Source organism: Drosophila teissieri, chromosome 3L (assembly GCF_016746235.2).
Source record: "Drosophila teissieri strain GT53w chromosome 3L, Prin_Dtei_1.1, whole genome shotgun sequence".
Lineage (NCBI taxonomy): Eukaryota > Metazoa > Arthropoda > Insecta > Diptera > Drosophilidae > Drosophila > Drosophila teissieri.
In genome coordinates, this window is record NC_053031.1 from 2786337 (window position 1) to 2805061 (window position 18725).

General features: G+C 48.3%; 3 protein-coding genes across 3 annotated transcripts in view; 2 read left to right on the forward strand and 1 right to left on the reverse strand.

Annotated features, from left to right (window-relative positions):
* Positions 1-16: 16 nt before the first annotated feature.
* Positions 17-1269, forward strand: LOC122618270 (28S ribosomal protein S35, mitochondrial). The gene is made up of 2 exons (XM_043794573.1): positions 17-257; positions 321-1269. Exons 1-2 carry the CDS (start codon positions 134-136, stop codon positions 1181-1183), a joined length of 987 nt encoding a protein of 328 aa, XP_043650508.1. The 5' UTR covers positions 17-133; the 3' UTR covers positions 1184-1269.
* Positions 1270-1404: 135 nt separating this feature from the next.
* On the forward strand, positions 1405-5162 carry LOC122618269 (N-acetylgalactosaminyltransferase 6). The gene is made up of 4 exons (XM_043794572.1): positions 1405-1577; positions 1892-2634; positions 2867-3632; positions 4141-5162. The coding sequence occupies exons 2-4, from the start codon at positions 2063-2065 to the stop codon at positions 4801-4803; spliced, it is 2001 nt and encodes a 666-aa protein (XP_043650507.1). The 5' UTR covers positions 1405-1577; positions 1892-2062; the 3' UTR covers positions 4804-5162.
* Positions 5163-5228: 66 nt separating this feature from the next.
* LOC122618268 (DNA N6-methyl adenine demethylase) overlaps positions 5229-18725 on the reverse strand; it is an 88757-nt gene continuing 75260 nt past the window's right edge. Inside the window, exons 5-10 of the mRNA XM_043794571.1 lie at positions 15532-15915; positions 11663-14222; positions 11395-11599; positions 11168-11331; positions 10589-11102; positions 5229-10453 (exon numbers count right to left, since the gene is read on the reverse strand). Of these exons, the coding sequence (XP_043650506.1) occupies positions 7732-10453; positions 10589-11102; positions 11168-11331; positions 11395-11599; positions 11663-14222; positions 15532-15915 (6549 nt within the window). The 3' untranslated portion in view covers positions 5229-7731. The remainder of the gene's footprint in view (positions 10454-10588; positions 11103-11167; positions 11332-11394; positions 11600-11662; positions 14223-15531; positions 15916-18725) is intronic.

Below are 18725 nucleotides of genomic sequence, written 5' to 3' on the forward strand. Positions count from 1 at the left end.
CTGTAAACAGCTGACAGCTTACTGTTCGGGGCGAATGGCAGTTCGTTGGCGCATGGTTTACGTAAAAGCCGCATAAATCGCTGGAAATATTAATAAAAAATAGGTTTCTAAGCACTACTTTTAGCATAAAACCATGTCCAGCGCTGTGACTCGCTTGTTGGAGCGCCTGCCACTGAAAAAACAGACGGCTCAAAGTGGTATTCGTCTATTTTCCAACCAGGAGCAGCAGCAGCAGCAAGAAATTGAGGATGATGAAGGTAAACAATAAGGTTTTCCTGGCATGTATGCTTATTAATGGATATATCTTCTTGTTCGGTCAGAATTCCGAGTGCTGAGTCTGCGGACGGTGAAGCAGCAGTTCCAGCGGCGACAGCAGGTCCGCCGGGATCCCATCACTCCGCCGCGCACCAATCGCATGGCGGTGGATCAGGATTGGACAGCCGTTTGGCCGGGACCACGATCCTTCCACCCGGCCAGTGTGCCTCTGCCACTGCGCCAGGGCTTCACGGAACGCGGAGCAGCAGCCCCATCGAAGTTCGCCAATGCGGAGCTGATGAAGATACCCAACTTTCTGCACTTAACACCGCCGGCTATCCGCCAACAGTGCGAGGCCATCAAGAAGTTCTGCACTCCATGGCCAAAGGGTCTGGAGACGGAGGCCAAGTGGCAGCGCCACTTCCCCCTGGAGGTCATCACCACGGACTACTGCCAGAGTTTGCCCACGATCAGGAATCCCGAGGCCAGAAGGGTCACCATCTCCCTGAAGCTCTCTGACCTTAAGTTCGATGCGCATGCCAGGGATAAGTTCCTGCGCCTGGTGGGCGATCGCTACGACAAGGACACGGACATCGTTACCTTCGTCACGGACAGGTGTCCGCAGAAGAAGCAGAACTACGACTACGCCCTGTATTTACTCACCGCTTGCTACCACGAGTCCTTCGTCACCGAGCCCTGGGAGGCCACCAAATCGGAGGCCGACATGGAGGTCTATCTGTTCGAGCGAAACCAGTCGAAGCTCTCCGCCGAAGGAATCCTAAACTGGAACGCGCAAGAGGGTGCTCCGAAAGCGGCTCCCAGCAAATCCTTCGCTGACTGCGTGGAGCAGCTAATAAACGAGGGCGAAAACGAGTACAACTTGGGCAAATACAAGGAGGAGGTGAAGAAAATGCTGAACATTGCCTAGGGAACTGAAGAGTTGATTGAACCAATAAAGCGAGAAGTTGCTAACAAATAAATATTTAGTATTTGAGTACTACAAATTGCAAATGTCACTTAAATTTCAGTTTTGTTAATTGAATTGTTTATAATTTTGAAATAAAACTGGGCAACCATGTAAACCCCCTTTTTGGACGCCCCTCCTTCGGGGCGAATGTACGAACAGCTGTTTCTACTGGCAGTGAGGGCGTTTCCGTGTGAACGCCATTAGAACAGCGCCAAGAACAGAGCCAAAAAAAAACGAATTTCCGCGGACGTGGAAGCAAACTTTTGTTTTGCTATGCTAATTAGTAATTTAATAGTTAACAAGTTTATTCAACCCAGATCGGATGGACCTCTGAGTGGAATACAGTCGCAGTAAGGTGAGAATGAATGTAATGTAACTAAACTCCTGATAAGAACGCACCTGCTGATGACGTTTCACCTGATTAAAGCCACAAAATCAGGAATTATAAACAAAGCCAGTCGCCTAAGTCATTTTAATATGTAGTACATTTTATTGACATATATCTGCGATAAGGTAACTATGCAGCGGATGTACCATATCATTGCTATTATCTCAACTTTCGGATTGGTGAAAATGACTCGCTTATCTTGGGTTTTTTTTTACGTGCGACCCAAAAAGATACATATGTGCTTACGTTTCTGTATTTTTCTACTTTTCCCTTTGACGCAGAGACCACGTTGCAGTGCCAGATAAAGAGACAACCCAGCAAACATCGGAAGCACCTGAGCTAACAAGCCAATATCGCCAGTACCTCGCGACACACACCGCCGACTTTAATGGTTCGCATAGCGACCATAGAGACCCGTAGAGCGTACACGTAGCCACGGATATCCGGCAAAGATGCGGCGACCCAATCTCAAGTGGATAGTGAAGGCCTCGCTGCTCTTGTTGGTCTCCCTGACTCTCTTCATACTGGTAACCAGCTGGATCTCTTCCACGCCGTTCACCAACAAGCCAGTCCATCATGGCGTGGAGCCCGTGCCCGAGAAGGCTGGCCTTTCCGGCGATGCCCGCGTGAAGGTGCCAGCTATTCGGCAACCAGAATCTAAGAAACCACAAGAGCCCGACTTTGAAGAGGATCCCGAGCTGCAGAAGATCGATGAGCCGGAACCGGTGGATGAGGAGCTCCATAATCCGCAGCCGGCGGACGAGGATTCGCAGCAGCAGCCCCAGGACGAGCTCCAGATGGCGGCGCCCGCGGATGGATCGGTGAGGAAGGATTGGCATGACTATACCTTCATGGAGAAGGATGCCAAGCGCGTGGGCCTCGGGGAAAAGGGAAAGGCCGCCACGCTGGACGATGAGTCCCAAAAAGATTTGGAGAAGCAAAAGTCCCTGGAAAATGGATTCAATGCCCTGCTGTCGGATTCCATATCTGTTAACCGTTCGCTGCCCGACATTCGCCATCCTCTGTGAGTTCTTATCAAAAGTCACATAGAGTCGCCAAATTTCAGAGCCGAGATAAGGCAGTAGTCTTAGAATAGAATGGAATCAGGCTTATGTTTGTTATAATTTGATGAAAGCATTTTATGGTTATTATTTTATAGCTGTTAGATATCGAGTTATTTACAAAAGTTTAGCTGGAGGCATATATATAATTTATTGCAAATTCCAACCTATTTCAATTTACCTATTTACTTGCAGATGTCGCAAAAAGGAGTACGTGGCGAAGTTGCCCACAGTCAGTGTGATAATCATCTTTTACAACGAATACCTGAGCGTGCTGATGCGCTCAGTTCACAGCCTGATTAATCGCTCACCGCCGGAGCTGATGAAGGAGATAATTTTGGTGGACGATCACAGTGACCGGGAGTATCTGGGAAAGGAGCTGGAAACCTATATTGCGGAACACTTCAAGTGGGTTCGTGTGGTGCGACTGCCAAGGCGCACGGGATTGATTGGAGCCCGAGCGGCAGGCGCAAGGAATGCCACTGCCGAGGTGCTCATCTTCCTCGATTCCCACGTGGAGGCCAACTACAACTGGCTGCCACCGCTGCTGGAGCCGATTGCCTTGAACAAACGGACGGCGGTGTGTCCCTTTATTGATGTGATTGACCACAGCAACTTCAACTACCGGGCGCAGGATGAGGGAGCCCGAGGAGCCTTCGATTGGGAGTTCTTTTACAAGCGACTGCCATTGCTGGAAGATGATCTGAAGCATCCGGCCGATCCGTTCAAGAGTCCGGTCATGGCTGGCGGCCTATTTGCCATTTCCAGAGAGTTCTTCTGGGAACTGGGCGGCTACGATGAGGGACTGGACATCTGGGGCGGAGAGCAGTATGAGCTGAGCTTTAAGATCTGGATGTGTGGCGGCGAAATGTACGATGCACCCTGCTCTCGCATCGGTCATATATATCGCGGACCTCGCAACCATCAGCCGAGTCCCAGGAAGGGCGATTACCTGCACAAGGTGAGTTGATCAGTAGAGCAATAAGAATGTAGCCCGCCAAATTCTATGGGGAATCTAAATGGGGAGTGAGAAATGGAAACAGGTTTGAACATCAACAGACACTCCCATTTAGTTTCTTAATTTTAAGGCATCTAAACCCATTTAAAATTCTTTTGTCTTTGAACTTGGCTAGTTAATGTTACAAGATTTTATTTATTTTTGGCGAACAACTCCGGCTGTTTGGTTTTAACTAGAAATGTATATATTGACTTTTCGTAGTATATCGTTGTTTCTTAGTTATGTTTACTCTAACATGTAGGTCGCCGAACTTGGCACATTGTTGTGAAAAATATCTGTGATTTGCGCATATTTAAAATGGGGCTTCTGACTTCAAAGCAAACTTGATTGCAGCCAAGGCAACCAATTTTATTTTAGATTTCTTCGCCTACGATTCCCCAGTAATTATTATTTTTATCAGGCAATCAATCATTTTATTAGACCCAACGACTAACTTTTGATTACTTTGCAGAACTACAAACGAGTGGCGGAGGTGTGGATGGACGAGTACAAGAACTACCTGTACAATCACGGTGACGGTCTGTACGAGAGCGTGGATCCTGGCGATTTGACGGAGCAGAAGGCCATCCGCACCAAGCTGAAGTGCAAGTCATTCAAGTGGTTCATGGAGGAGGTGGCCTTCGATCTGATGAAGACCTATCCGCCGATAGATCCGCCGTCCTACGCCATGGGCGCCTTGCAGAATGTGGGCAATCAAAACCTTTGCCTGGACACGATGGGCAGAAAGAAGCACAGCAAAATGGGCATGTACGCGTGTGCCAACGATATAAAGATTCCGCAGCGAACGCAATTCTGGGAGCTGAGCTGGAAGCGAGACTTGCGCCTGCGGCGTAAGAAGGAGTGCCTGGACGTGCAGATCTGGGATGCCAACGCGCCCGTTTGGCTGTGGGACTGCCACAGTCAGGGTGGCAACCAGTACTGGTACTACGACTACCGCAAGAAGCTGCTTCTGCACGGCAAGGAGGGCAGAAGGTGCATGGAGCTGCTGCCCTTCTCGCAGGAGGTGGTGGCCAATAAGTGCGACCCCGACAATCGGTTCCAGCAGTGGAACTTTGGCTCGTTCAACCAAACGGCGCTGGACAACTACTCACAGGACCTCGTCCTCAATCTTTAACCGCTGCACTGCAATAGTATCACTTGCCATGTACTTAGAACACTTCGATGTAAATAACTAGGCTAGATAGGTTGTAAGGCCGCTTGGTCGTTGGCCACTTTACAATTTACCCCGACTCAAGCGCACATATTCATGGCTGCATCAAAGAGTATCTTTACCTTTAATATAGTGCATCTCAAACCGATTCCAAATGCCACAAACCTAATTGGCAGCATTTTGTATGTTTCGGAATTTTGTTTGGTTTTAAACAAGACTCCGAATATGCTAGTGTTAGCTTATAAATTGTCATAAGTTTTGACCCGTATGACTTTGTACTCCAGAAAAAGTGCTTTCCATTAAAGAATATTTTTTAATATTAATCAGAAATGCTGTGATGGTTTTTGAAATGGTTATCCCCCCGCGGGTTTAAAATGAAAAATGCAGTCTGGCGATTTTAACTTTGTTTTCGTTTTATTTAATATTAATATCTGTTTGCTTTCCATGCGCGTACTTTAAATAAATATAATTTACGTTTTTTTTTCTCATCCATTCGCTTCGTGCTTCACAATCTGTATATACGTTCTCGGTTTTGTGTATCGTTTTACAATATGTATCGTATCTCTATCTGATTTAGCACCCGAATGTCGCTAAGTCCGGTGCGCTATCATCGAGCTCTTTTCTGATTTCTGATTTCTAATTGCTGATTTCTGATTTCCGCTTATTACTTATGCTGCTCAGTGTTCAGTGTTAATTGGTTTTTGTTTCTGCTTTATCATATGCCAATATACGTATAGTTTATGTATAAGGTGTACGCCGAGCGCCCCGCGAAACTCAAAAGTCGATTTGGGGTGTTGTGTAACTTAATGATGGCAAAGGATTTGCTTTTATTTGAAAATGATAAAAAAGCATTTACAAACTATAATAGTTGTTGGCTTGCGTAATCAGTTAATCAATTATCAATTATCATAAGTTATATTAATATATTATATAAACATTTAAATATTTATCAAAACATGTTTTTTCTTGTTGCTCAAAAGTCTTCTTCGCTGCCTTACATTTAAATTACATTACGTACAGTTTACATACGATCTATATGTCCGTTCGTCATATCAAGGATCGTATTATCAATAACCGTTTTGCTTATCCTTTCCGCTCTTTTCTCTCTTCTCTTCTCTGCTCTGCTCCTCTTCTCTTGTTCTGTTCTGTTTCGTTTTGTTTTGTTTTGTGCAAAATATATTTATATGTAGACTAATTTGATTTGAAATTCAGTTGCGCTGCCACATTTGCATTCTAATCTTTAATTGTATGTTACCTTTTGGATGGATGCAAATTATTCATTGAGTTTTATACAACAATTACAAATGGTTAGGCAAATAAGTTTAGTATTAGTTGTTGGTTGTTTAGTGCTTAATACTTGATTGGTTTCGAGTCTTTTTGGGTTTTTCAAACTAAATCTTGCAGAAATAATAATAACTAGAATTAACCCCTTATTTGCCGTCGATTTGCGCATAAATAAATATATTTAACTTTTGTGTGTTGCATTTTGTGTGTGTGTGTGTGTGTGTGTTGCTTAAACTTAGTTTAAATTATGATTAAAGTTTAAAAATGTCTTGCTGCCTTACTCCTTCATCGGTCTATCTCTTTCTCAGCAGGCGTGTGCCGCTCTGCTTGTCTCTTTTTCCCGAGCTCAAAAATATTCAATTCTTCTCTAGCTGTAGTTCTAGTTGTCCTGCTCGCACCATTTTCAACTTTTTGCCTGTGGTCTGGTATTGAATGCTAATTCAGCTGAGCATATGGGGAATTTCTTTCAGTGTAAACATAATTTTCATGACAGAAATTCGCCATCTGTTTCGTTCGTACAATTTAAATTCAATTGGCACTGCCACTCAAGATCGAGCCAATCCCAAAGGATAGTCAAATTGTTGGAAAATGGGTATTTAACTAAATTTAAAACTCTTGTAGTGTAGTGTAGTTCTTTTGTAAAAACTGTTTTTTTCTCTGTTACCAACTATTTTCTTTTGTTGTCTTGCGAAATTCTTTACGTTTTTCTAGTTGCTTGTTAAAAAATGGTTTATTTGTACTTTTGGCAATGATCTTTTTTTCAACTCCCACTAACTCTTAGTCTGACTTTTTTGTTTCTAAGCAAAAATTTCTTTATTTAGTTTTGGTTTTAGTAGTATTCGTTTTGTTCTTGTTCTGTAGTTTTGTAGTTTGCTTCCTGCTTGTCTTTAAAAATAACTCATTTAACAGAAATTGTTTTGTTGCTGGCTCCTAAGAAACTAAAGTTAATAGTTGATTTTAAACTAACTGCTCTTTCAGTTTAGAAACTTGTTATTTTTGTGTGATTTTTGCTGAGTGAAGTGTGATGTATCTGGGTATTTTCTTGTGGAATGGTGACAACTCTGGCCCGGCAGCGTCAACTGTACTTTTTCAACTGCAACTCTCTTTTTCCGGGGACTCTTCTAATTCTCCTTCTCCTATGGCACACTAAATCAAACGCATTTACAAAAATAATTAAATCTTCTGTGTCCGTTTCTTTTCTTAGCTTTGAGTGAATTTTCAGTCATACAACCCTGTTCTTTAGTTTCATTTCGATCAAGTTTGGCGGTTTTCGAAAAAGTTTAAATTAATTAAAAGTTTTAAAGAATTTTATGCTGTACTTGTCAAATTTTTTGGTTTCAATCTAGCTTTTTGGAATAACTCTGCGTTGAAAACTTGTTTATTGAAAGTGTTTGAAATCAAAGTTCAAGAAACTAATACTTTCTTTTCAAATTGAATTCGAATATATCTAAAATGTGTTCAATTTATTACTTTCCGAGCCGCCTAATTCCATCGGAATTCTAAACCGGAACAGGATTGATTTGTGTGGATTCTTAAGATTAGGCCTATGCAGCGGAATCCGGAATCCGGCAGCTGGTTACCAGTAGTAGCCCCTCAGCCTGAAGAGATTCAGGTCTGCTGCTGCGGCAGCGGCAGCGGCAGCTGCTGATGCGGAGTGGGCGGCGGCGGTGCTGCGGTGCCAGTGGGCGTGCCCGGCAGTGGATGGATGAGCCCACTGCCAGGCGGAGGAGGCAGATGCTGCTGCTGGCCGGGGCAGCCACCACCGTTGGGCGCGTTGTTCGTGGACGAGGTCGGACTGCTATTGCCCTCCGGGTATTTCCCTGAAACCACGCACGGATGCGAGGGGTACAGGGTCGTCCACGACGGTGTCGTCAGTGTTGGTGCGTGGAGGGCAACCTTCTCGTTTTTTGACTGCTCGTTGGCTTGGGATTTTTTTGAATCACTGCTCTTCTTTTTTTTACTGCCACTGGCTCCGTTTTTCAACTGCTGGCCATTGGCGGAGGATTCCTTTTTGATGGGCAACGGCTCGTCCTGCATCAGGGCATCCTCGTCGAGGTCGTCCAGATCCTCGCCAGCCGCCTTCTTTATCAGTCGCTCGCGCTCTTCTTTGGCTTTGTTGTCTAGGTCCGTGTTGATCTTCTTCACCCGCATCTTCTCCTCCCACTCATCGATGCCATGTCGACACCGATTGAGGTTCCTGTGCTGGTAGAAGATCAGGGTCATCCTCGTGGGATGATGGCGATCTGGCCGGCGCACCGCCGTCGTGGCGTGCATCTCGTGTTTGGCACACTCTATAAGCACACTTCCGTGATTCAGGGCTATGGCCACGCCGCCCATTTGCGGATCCTGGAAAGCCTCGATGTTCTCATTGATCTCGGCCACCTCGCCAATGGGCTCGATTTTGCTGGAATTGGTGCTTCCTGGAGAGCCGACGGGTGGTGCCGTTGTTGCTGCACCTGCTCCACTTGCGGCTGCTTGGCCTCCAGCTCCCAAGTTGCCCGATCCCGCGTCACTGCTGGAGGAATCTCCAGTTGGCGTGGGCGTGGCCACTGTATCGGAGGTGGTTTGCCCGTTGCTCAGGTCCGGTAATATCGTTTGCGGAGCTTCCTGTTGCTGCTGTTGCGCCTGCTGCTGTTGTAGCTGCTGCTGCTGCTGTTGTTGCTGCTGCTGCTGCTGTTGCTGCTGTAGCACCTGTTGCTGTTGGTGATGCAGTGGTCCTGGTACTTGAACTATCGGTTTCTGGAGGCCCACGCCCGCGGGAGCTACTGACCCGTGGCTGGCTATCAAGGAACCCGCTCCCGCAGCAGGATTCGCACTGCCGTAACCGGAGTTCACGGACCCCGTCTGATGGTGACCGTACATGTTCCAGTTGGGCGATGGCGGAGGAGGCGTGGGCGGAGGCGTCTGCTGGGGATACATTCCGTACGGCGAGTAAGCCTGATGATACCCGTAGTTGTAGTTCATGTTCTGATACGCATCATAGGCGGAGTACGCCGAATGGGGCGGTGGTGGCGGAGGCGGGTACATCTGGTAGTTGTTCGGATACTGCGCCGTGTACTGGGCCGTATAGTCGCTGGGCGGTGGCTTCGGCTTCACGAATCCCTCCTGCGGATGGTGCGAGGTGGTCAGCGGTGCGAGGTTCGTCATCGGTTGCATGGCCGTCAGGGCGGTTAGTTTACTCTCCGTGAGATTGTGATGATGGTGATGGTGGTTGACCAGCGTGGTGGAGTCGGGATTCTCCTCGCTGACCAGCCGGCTCTTGAGGTCACCAGGTGCTCCACCCACCACGGGCAGACCACCGGGACCCACTCCTCCTGTCAGCGCCGACTGTTGCTGCTGGGCCTGCTGATGTTGCTGCTGAACCTCCGTGGCAACTGCTCCGGGATTGGTTAGATTCGAGGCGGGATTACTGACGAGGGTTTGATAGTTGCCAGGTCCATAGCCATTGCTCGTTTCCAGCTGTGTCGGCGTAGCCGTAGGTGGAGCTGTGGCCGGCAGAGCTCCTGTTGGTGCTCCGGTGGTGGTGCCTCCGGGAATGGAAGTCGCCGGCGGAACACCCAATTGTGGTTGAGCCGTAGGAGTAGTGGGTGTCAGAGGTGGCACTCCGGCCACCGCACCTCCTGGAGCTCCTCCTGCCAGTCCACCCACCTGCGCCTGCATGCCCATCGGAGCATGGGGCGTTGGCCACTGGCCGTAGTAGTTCCGGGAGTCTATGTAAGATGCCGTCTGGTAGTCATAGGAGTACGGCGAGTCTAGGACAGTGCTTGAGATCTGATTGGACTGCAGTTGGGCATCCGTGAAGGTGTCGATCATGGTGGCCATGTTCATTAGGCTGGAGTTGGAGCTCATGAGCTGTCCTGGCTGATTGCCTGTGGCTTGGCCACCATTGCTTTGGGGATTGGCATTCGATCCGTGGACGGGTGGAGTGCTGAAAGCACTGCCCGCCGGACTGGGATTGTTCGTCACTGGAGTCTGGCACCGCGGCGAGGGAGTTGACGGTGGCGCTGATCCCGGCGTGGAAGCACTCGAGTTATTGGACTGGTTGGACTTTCCTTTGCCCTTCGACTTGCCACTCGCTCCATTGGCGTTCACACCATTGCCATTCTCCTTCTTGATGTGCGCCGTTCCCAGCGCTGGCGGACTGCTCTGCTGGTTGTTGGCTTGGACTTGGGACTGGGCGCCGTTGCTGGAGCTGCTCTGGCTGTTGGCGTCGCCAACCGCGTCCTGGTCTCCGTCAGGTGGCGCCGCTTCGTCGCCATCCTTTCGCTTCTTGCCATGCCTTCTGCAGGGTATCAAGGGTGTTGATCGTACGCGTACCTCGCAGGGGAATCTATATGATTGGTATATTAGTAAGGCACTAGAGTATGTACACTCAGAACAAAAATCGAGCTGGATCCTGGGATCTCGATCGATTTCCCTTCCGAGTGCCTGGGAGCGGTTGCTCAAAACTCAACGGTACACTCACTTGTCCAGCATTTGCACCGCTCCGGTGCGGTGCTTGTCCCGCTGACCCTCGACACTCTCGAACTCGTCCGTGCCGTCCATCGTGTAGAGCGGCAGGACGTGGAACTGCTCGTCGTCTGGGAGGCGGGTGTCCCGGTTGCCGGGCTTCAGCAGCGCCACGTGCACCGTGCAGCCATCCTGCATGTTGTGCAGATCCCTGTGGGAGTGGGCGCAGAAGTCCAGACAGGCGGTCACCCCGGAGAAGGGCTTCCCGGGCTCCAGACCCAGCCGGCAGTCGCTGGCCTCGTGCTCGTACTTCGTCTGGTTGTCGTAGGATCGCGGACAGACCTGCTTGAACACCGGTGCCAGCAGGGTGGCAATCAGGTTCATGTGGTCCTCGATGGCCGCCTCCTCGCTCTTCACGGACAGCCGGAACTTCCTCACCGTCTTGGAGCGGGCGTACTTGCAGCCATTGTAGTACATCGACCAGGAGCAGCCGAAGGAGTACGAGGCGCCCGACGATTCCGGATCGAGTCCTGGCGTAACAAAAGTTTATATTTATACGATTTTCAATGGATTGAGCTTAAAATGTGGTACGTACCTTGACAGGCACAGGTGCGATTCTCATTGGTAGCACATCTTCGCGTGGTGGGCAGGCCGTACTTGTTCAGCTTCGGGATCAGATTCTTGTAGGCATTATCCGCCTCCAGGCGAGGCATTCCGTCCCAGGCCACCATACACACAACAATATACGCGGCTATGCATCTAGATAACAAATATGGAAAATTATAAACCTTGAAGGAGTAACGAATGATGTAGGAAACCCACCTGTGACCCGGTCGTTTCTTGACCACCACCAGAATCTTCTCCTCGAGATCAGCCCGTCGGATGACCCACTTGGCCACCGGACATCCTTGTGAAGTCTTGCCCTCCTTGCCCGTGTAGACGATCTTCTCGATTCTCAACTGACGACCCGTCAGGTTGCAACGCTCCTCAAATTCTCTTCGCAAATCCATTAGAGATGAAGCCGTGCCTAAGCCAAAATGCAGTTAGTTTAAAGTTCTTATGATACTGAATTGATTTAGGCAAAACTCACCCAGATGTGTGTAGTAAGTGCCCGGCTCCGGAGGATTCTTGTCGGACTGGAAGCACTCGCACTCGGGAATCTCTGTCTTGTTGCCCTTTTCCAACCGATCCGTGGTGTCGAACATGGGGTTGATCTTCTCGTGCTTCACCACTATTTCGGGGATTTCATCGGGCTTTTGCTTTCCCTTGGCCTTGCCCACACCACCAATGGGTTTCAGCCCATTGCCATGGGTGTCGATCAGTTCGTCCTCGTCGATGAGTTCCTCCTTCGGTTGTATACCCAATCCCAGGCAGGTTCCGTCCTTCAGGTGCTCCGCGGTGGGTGGGCGAGTGCCACCCTGTCGACAGCAGGAGAATCCATTGTTCAGGGGTTTTCCCTCACTTCCCAGATAGGCATAGCCGCCGCCGTGCCCCAGCATGCCCATGTCCTCGATCTTGGGCTCCAGCATGCCGTGGTGACTCAAGTGCGGAGGAGCACCGTGTCCCAGGGCATAGCGATGCGGCGGTATGGGATAGGCGGGTATATCCTTCTCGTAGTTCGTGGGCAGTGGTATGATGCTGTTGGTGTCTGGTTTCCTGTCCAGCTCCATCAAACTCTGACCATGCCCGTGGATCTGGTGCGGCTGGTTGGCAGGCGGCTTCCCTCTGCCACCGTAAGTGGAGTGCTGGTATCCCGGGACAAAGTTCTGCTGGAAGTTCTGCTGAAAACTACTGGCTCCGGCGCCATAATAGGCCGAGTTGTGGTGATAGCCGGCGTAGTCCTGCTGCCCATGACCATGGTGCTGTTGCACGGGCTGTCCTTGGCCATCGTTTTGGCAGAAGTCCGCATACTGAATGAAGTTCTGGTAGTTCCGCTCGTAGCCCTCCATTTTGTTCGGCTGCGGAGGACCAAGTAAGCCGGGCTCCGTTTTGATGTACTGCGAGTGGTAGTCCTGGCCCGGTGGCGGTCCTCCGGCGGCATGTGGATGCGGGGGATAGTGGGCGCTGAGCGGTTTCAGGCCACCACCTCCCGGATCCGTGGAGTTTCGATCTCGATCGTTCTCCGCCGCTGCCTCCGCTGCTGCTGCAGCCGCCGCCGCTGCTCGACTGGCTTTGCTGCGACTCCTGGACTTCTTGGGCTGAGCGGCGGCTACTGGAGGGTGTTGTTGTTGTGGTGGCACCACCGGCGGATCCACCGAGTGGCTGATGGTCGTGTGCTGTCCTGGCTGGTGTTGCTGCAACTGCAGCTGCAACTGTGCATCCTGTCCTGCTGCCGGATAGCCGCTAACCACGCTCGGCTTCTTGAACGAGTTGGCGTGGTGCGGCTTCCAGATGTGATCGCCACCACCTCCGATCGGCTCGGCAGCCACTGGCCCCCCAACCGCCTGCTGTTGCTGCTGCTGCTGTTGTTGCACCTGCTGCACTTGCTGCTGCTGCTGCTGCAGGTTGGGCAGTGGATGGGTGGGCGTGGCACTGCTCGGTCCGTTGGCGCTCAGCGCCGCTTCGGGCCGGAGATGGTGGCTATACGATAAAAAATGACCGGTCTGCTGTTGCTGCTGCACCGCCGACTGCTGCTGCTGCTGTTGCACCTGCTGCGGCTGCTGCTGCAGATCCGGCGGCGGATCCTTGGGATCGCTCTTGCGCATGATCATCGACTTGATGCGTGTGTTCAGATGAAGTCTCTCACCCTGGGCATAGCCCTCGGCGCCCAATGACTGCTGCTGCTGTTGCTGCTGCCAGTTCCAATCCTGCATCGGTGGCGAGGAGAGGTGTTGCTGCTGCTGCTGTTGTTGCTGCTGCTGCGGTGCAACGTAGGGCTGCAGCCCGTTGCCCGTGGGCGACTGGTGTTGCTGCTGCTGCAGCATGTTGCTGCGCGTGGGCGACGGGGGCACGGCCTGGTTGGGTGGCTGCATGGGCGAGGAGGCGGGCTGGGCCACCACTGTGGGTGGTGGGGCTGGCGTGGTGGTGCCTCCGCTGACCACTGTGGTGGCGTTGTTATTGCTGCCGTTGCTGTTGTTCGTGTTGCTGGTGTTGCTGCTGCTGTTGTTGTTGCTGCTGTTGTTGTTGCTGTTGGTGGCTGGGGAACCGCTGTAATCGCCTGAATACCCGTTACAGTTGAGTGAGCGCGGCGGCACGCTGCTCACCCGCGGATATCCAGGCGTGTCGTTTCCCGACATCGTCTTGTTCAGGTCCGCTCCCAGATGCTGCTGCTGCTGTTGCTGCTGCTGCTGTTGTTGCTGCTGCGACGGCGGCACTGGTGCGGCGGACACCTGTCCAGCGTAGCTGGGCGCGAATCCCGCCACACTCTGCAGACCCACCTGGTTGATGGCCGACGGTGCCGTGGACAGCTGCTGGCTCTGGAAGTCGTAGCGCTGCACTGGTGCCGCATATGGCGACCTACCGTAGTTGGGATCGAATCCCAGGCCCGACTGCACGTAGCCGTTCGAGGGATACGCATACGACTGCGTCTGGAAGTCCAGGGAGTTCAGGGACGTTATGGCCGGTGTGTTCTGTGGTATCTGCTGTATGAACTGGTTCTGCCAGCCCTGCGACGGATCCGCCTGCCATGTGGGGTAGAAGGCCATGGGTGCCTGAAAACGAAGATGGAACGAACATTATTCACGATTCCAATCGTGTGCACTTCAAGTTAAAGTAAACTGCATGTGAATTTCCTTTGTTCTTTGGAAAACACATTGAGTAAAGTTCTAAAGGTAATGCTAAAATATACGGAGTATTATCTGCTTCCTGGTAATTTTTCTTTCCATATCCCCATTAATTCCAGGTCTAGACTAAACCCAAACCAACTCAGTGCCATTACGTCCTCGACTGCTTTGCAACACCATTCATAAATAAGCATTTGGGCCATAAAAACAGTTGAAAAACTGACATGAATTATGTACCCAAAGCTGCTACACTGGATTGGCCAGTCATAAATCATATTTTGTGTGCCCTAATTAGGCTCAGTCTAATTGGTGGCAAAGTCCAGGCCCCAAAACAGAAATTTCCTCTTTGCCCAGAGTTACAACTTCCGCGGCGTACACAAAACACCACTGTTAATTAACACGCCTCAAATTATGCTACATTTTTTGGTCCCTGAATAAACAGGAAGCCGCATGAAAGGAAATAAAACGAAAAATGAGCCAGCAAAACAAAGCCAGACTCGCCGGCCAGACCCAAAAACTCAACCCGTTTCCATTTGCATTTTTACGAGCGCGCAGAAAAGTTATGAAAGTGAAAGTGAAAGGGGAGCAGCGGGGGAGGGGCGGCCACAATAAAATTCAAATAAAATGTAAAAATTAAAGCACACACAATTCGGATTACACTTCAGGAAACTGGTTGGTATGTATTAAAGATATTCAACATAAATGCAACATAAATTATTTCTTTTCGTGCTTATTCAATATTTTAAAAGTGTAAACTTCAATTTAAGGTAAAGGGATCGACTCTACAAATTTTTTGTCCCAGTGTAGGCAAGCTGAATGGCCAGGCAGCTGGCTTCCTGTATCTGGAATTTATCTGCACCTGGCTCACGTGTGTGTGTGGTTTTGTTTTCAAAAGCATTTAGCAATCATTGATAAAAATCGACAAAATCTTTATGAATGAATGGGCAACTATATCTACTATATATATATATATATAGAGAGATATATGTGCGATGTCTGGCTGTGGCGTGTATGAGTTTGCACAGCTGCAATTGATTGGGCCCGGGGCCACGTGACGTATACGCAATGTGGCCATGCGGATTTATGGGCTCGTTGTGTTTCGTATTTTGTATTTCGCATTTCGCATTTGGCTGCCTTGAAATGGAAAACGAAATGGATATGTGGGTATGTGGGGGTGGCCACAGGAAAAGGTCAATGGCATTGCATAGGAAATGGAAATCGAAACCGATTGACTCACCATGGGCTGCTGCGGTTGATCCTTCATGGTTTGGATTTGTGCGGTTATCTGATGTTGCTGCTGTGGCAAATGTTGCTGCTGTGCGTGCTGCTGCTGCTGCTGCAAGTGCTGCTGCTGCTGCTGGAAGTGCTGCTGTTGCTGCTGCGGCTGCTGGTACTGCTGTTGCTGCTGCTGCGACAGTAGTTGCTGCTGCGACAGAAGTTGCTGATGCTGCTGGTACTGCTGCTGCTGCTGCTGCTGCAGGTTGCCTGTTGCTGATGTGGTATTTGGCGATTGCTGCGGCAACAGTGTTGCTGCAGGCACTGGACTTAGACGAGGCGATGTTGCTGATGCAGCGGCTGCATTCAGTTTGTTTGCTTTGGTGGAGTTTTTGCGGGCGCGTGACTGCTGAAAAACAGGGAGAAGGAATCTCTAGTTAGTTGCGGTTTAAAATGTAAGTGTAATCTTTTGATAAGCTGGCTTAGCTTAATAAATAACTGGCTTAGCCCGCTCTAAATCAAATGCAGTAACCTAAGTTCATGTCAACAAAGATGGAGACCGTTTAACGTTGAATATAGTCAGCTTAACTGTGTTGCTTACATTTTCCAGCTCGTAATTGCACAGCCTAAGATATTTTTTAATTAAGGAAATTTGTTAGTTGGCACAAATATTTTAATTGCCTCCCCATCCGATCGCATAAATTATGCCCGCCTCGCTCACATAATTTCAACTTGTTTTCAGTCCGCAAACGGCGGGCAGCATGTAAAATTTATGTTGCCCACGATTTATGCGCAATTTATTTGTGCAGCCGATTCCGAAAACAGAGGAAAAATGTTGCAAAAATTCGTAGCAACAGCTGCGGTTGCCATTTGTTGTTGTTCTTGTTGCTGTTGCTCGCCATTAAAGGCTTTCAAAATTTATGTTCGTAAAAGCGTCGCTGTCGTTTCTTCCCGTCGTTTATTCGTTTTATTTTTCTACATTTTGTTTGCATCCCTTGCTAAGGCAAAAATAGTTTTCCGCTGCTCCGGGCAGGTCAATCGATAATGTCAGGTCAGATATTTTTGCATTAAGCCGGAGAGTTTATTTTGTGGCCTAACTCGCCACTATTCGTGGGTGGCATGCACTCTTACAGCTTTCAAAAGTTGCGGCACCCACTTAAATATTGGCATATGGTTGTTCTGCAAACACAAAATATATATGAAACGGGCGATTCCATTTAATGAAGCATTGCTCTGCAAACATTTAAAATGCTGGCTGTGCAAATATGCATTTACACAATCAGACAAACTTTTCGAAATTCTGATGAATGGGGGATGAATTCAAGGAGGTGGGGCATAGCTGTATAAATAAACATTGTGGTTGTCGTAAATTTCTTGCAATAAATCAACAAAACTTCTTGGGCGATGGGGAAGCAAACAAATATCTCTCGAAATATTTCTGCTAATTGCGAAAGGCACAAATCAAAAATGGCCCAAAAAGGCAGCTCCCAATTAAAGTGGCTGATGTGGCTGGGAGTTTGGTGCAGACAACAAACACAAACGCCATTTGCATGCAGGGCCAACAAAATCGCAGTCACAGCAAATCGTTTGTGCAAATTGGCTGCAATAAAGTGATTTATATTTTACACATGTGTGAAATAATATTTGCCACCTTGGCCAGACCACCTTCCACCACGTTCCACAGTGTCCATATGGATTTATCTGGCATGCATAGTATGTGTCGCATAATGCTATGCAAATAAATCCAACAATGCGAGCTGCTAAATTCGAATTCCTCTCCTTATCTCTGGGACCAGGTGGCAGTCAAGCAGCCAAATAACTTGCACAAACACCGGCCTGGAAAAAGGAAAATGGTGAGCTGGTAAAGTGGTGAGGGGGTGAGGGGGTGGTGATGGGTTTTCCCTCACTTCGTTTTGCTTTCTAAAAATATTTGCATTGCAAACATCGATGGGGCTGGCAAACGCAGGTGCAAAATTAAAATAAATTTGCACGCAATTTCCAATTGAAAATTGCCAATTAGTTTTGCTTACATTTCAATTTTTGTATTTTAAGTGCAAACAGTCCCAAAATAAACACACACCTACAGATGTGTGCATAGAATTAGGACGACTTGCTGTAATACCATTCAAATGTTCAAAATAATATATTTTATTTAAAATAATTCCTAAAACAAGAGCAGCTTGGTAACTGATTTTATATGTTCATTGTTAAACGTGTGCCAATTTAACTATTTTTTCAACCCTCTGTTTATTGGGACACCATAAATATTAGCATTGAAATATTAATTAAACTCTGGCAAACACTGGCGAAAACATTTGCTTAGACATCGGCAAACAAATAAACAAACACGGCGCAAATGAAAAATCGTAAAGAAAGTAAATAGATATTTTTTTGTTATTTTCAGACCCCGGGACTTGGGTAAATGTTTTTCTAGTTTTTCTGCGCTGCGTTTAATGCATTTCCTACACTATTTACCCAGTTCATAAAAGTTAATTAAATTTTTATGATCGTCCGTTTGCATTGCGGCCACTATTTGTTTCTTGGTAAAGTAAATAAAACGCTAAAGAAAGATGGCACCGCAGAGATACACGGTTCGCATGTGTGAGTGAGTGAGTATCTGTGTGTGTGAGATAGTGGGAGATTAGTGAGTTGCAGTTGACACATAACAACAACAAGCACTGCGGGCAATGGCCCTTGGTGTTCCGTGTTATGCCCACACTTTTTCTCTGAGTGTCGGAAAGAAAATTGCGCGCTGAGTAAACAGCAATTAGTAGCGGCTCTGTGTGCGTTTATCTCTGCGTGCGTGTGTGTGTTTTTTTAATGTGTGTTTTTATGCTTGTGTGCGTTACATCGCCTTGATAAGCAGCCAGCGAAACGCAGCGAAATAAGGTTAAGTAAAGGTAAGATCATTCACAAGACAGTCGCAGAATACCCTACTTCGGCCTAGAATAAACAGCTTGTACAGATAAAAACTTCAAAAAATATGCAAATGTTTCATTTACAATATAATTTTAGCTTTTGGATTAGTTTTCATTAGTTTCTAAGTTTTCGGGTTATCTGAGACATTTTGTATTATAGCGAATTAATTGATTTTAAGCACCCACCTTGCTTCAATGCTAATTTAGTTAGAAACCCAAGCTGATATTGTTGCTAAGCCACTGGCCAAGTTACTAGTACACACGTCCCACTTTCCCGCTGATAAGGGCCATATAACAC

Excerpts from the sequence above, each read along its gene's own strand:
- LOC122618270 (XM_043794573.1), top strand. The coding sequence starts at position 134 with ATGTCCAGCGCTGTGACTCGCTTGTTGGAGCGCCTGCCACTGAAAAAA. Across the intron at positions 258-320 it reads AGAAATTGAGGATGATGAAG|AATTCCGAGTGCTGAGTCTG; the intron begins GTAAACAATAAG and ends TTGTTCGGTCAG.
- LOC122618269 (XM_043794572.1), top strand. The coding sequence starts at position 2,063 with ATGCGGCGACCCAATCTCAAGTGGATAGTGAAGGCCTCGCTGCTCTTG. Across the intron at positions 2,635-2,866 it reads CCCGACATTCGCCATCCTCT|ATGTCGCAAAAAGGAGTACG; the intron begins GTGAGTTCTTAT and ends ATTTACTTGCAG. Across the intron at positions 3,633-4,140 it reads AGGGCGATTACCTGCACAAG|AACTACAAACGAGTGGCGGA; the intron begins GTGAGTTGATCA and ends ATTACTTTGCAG.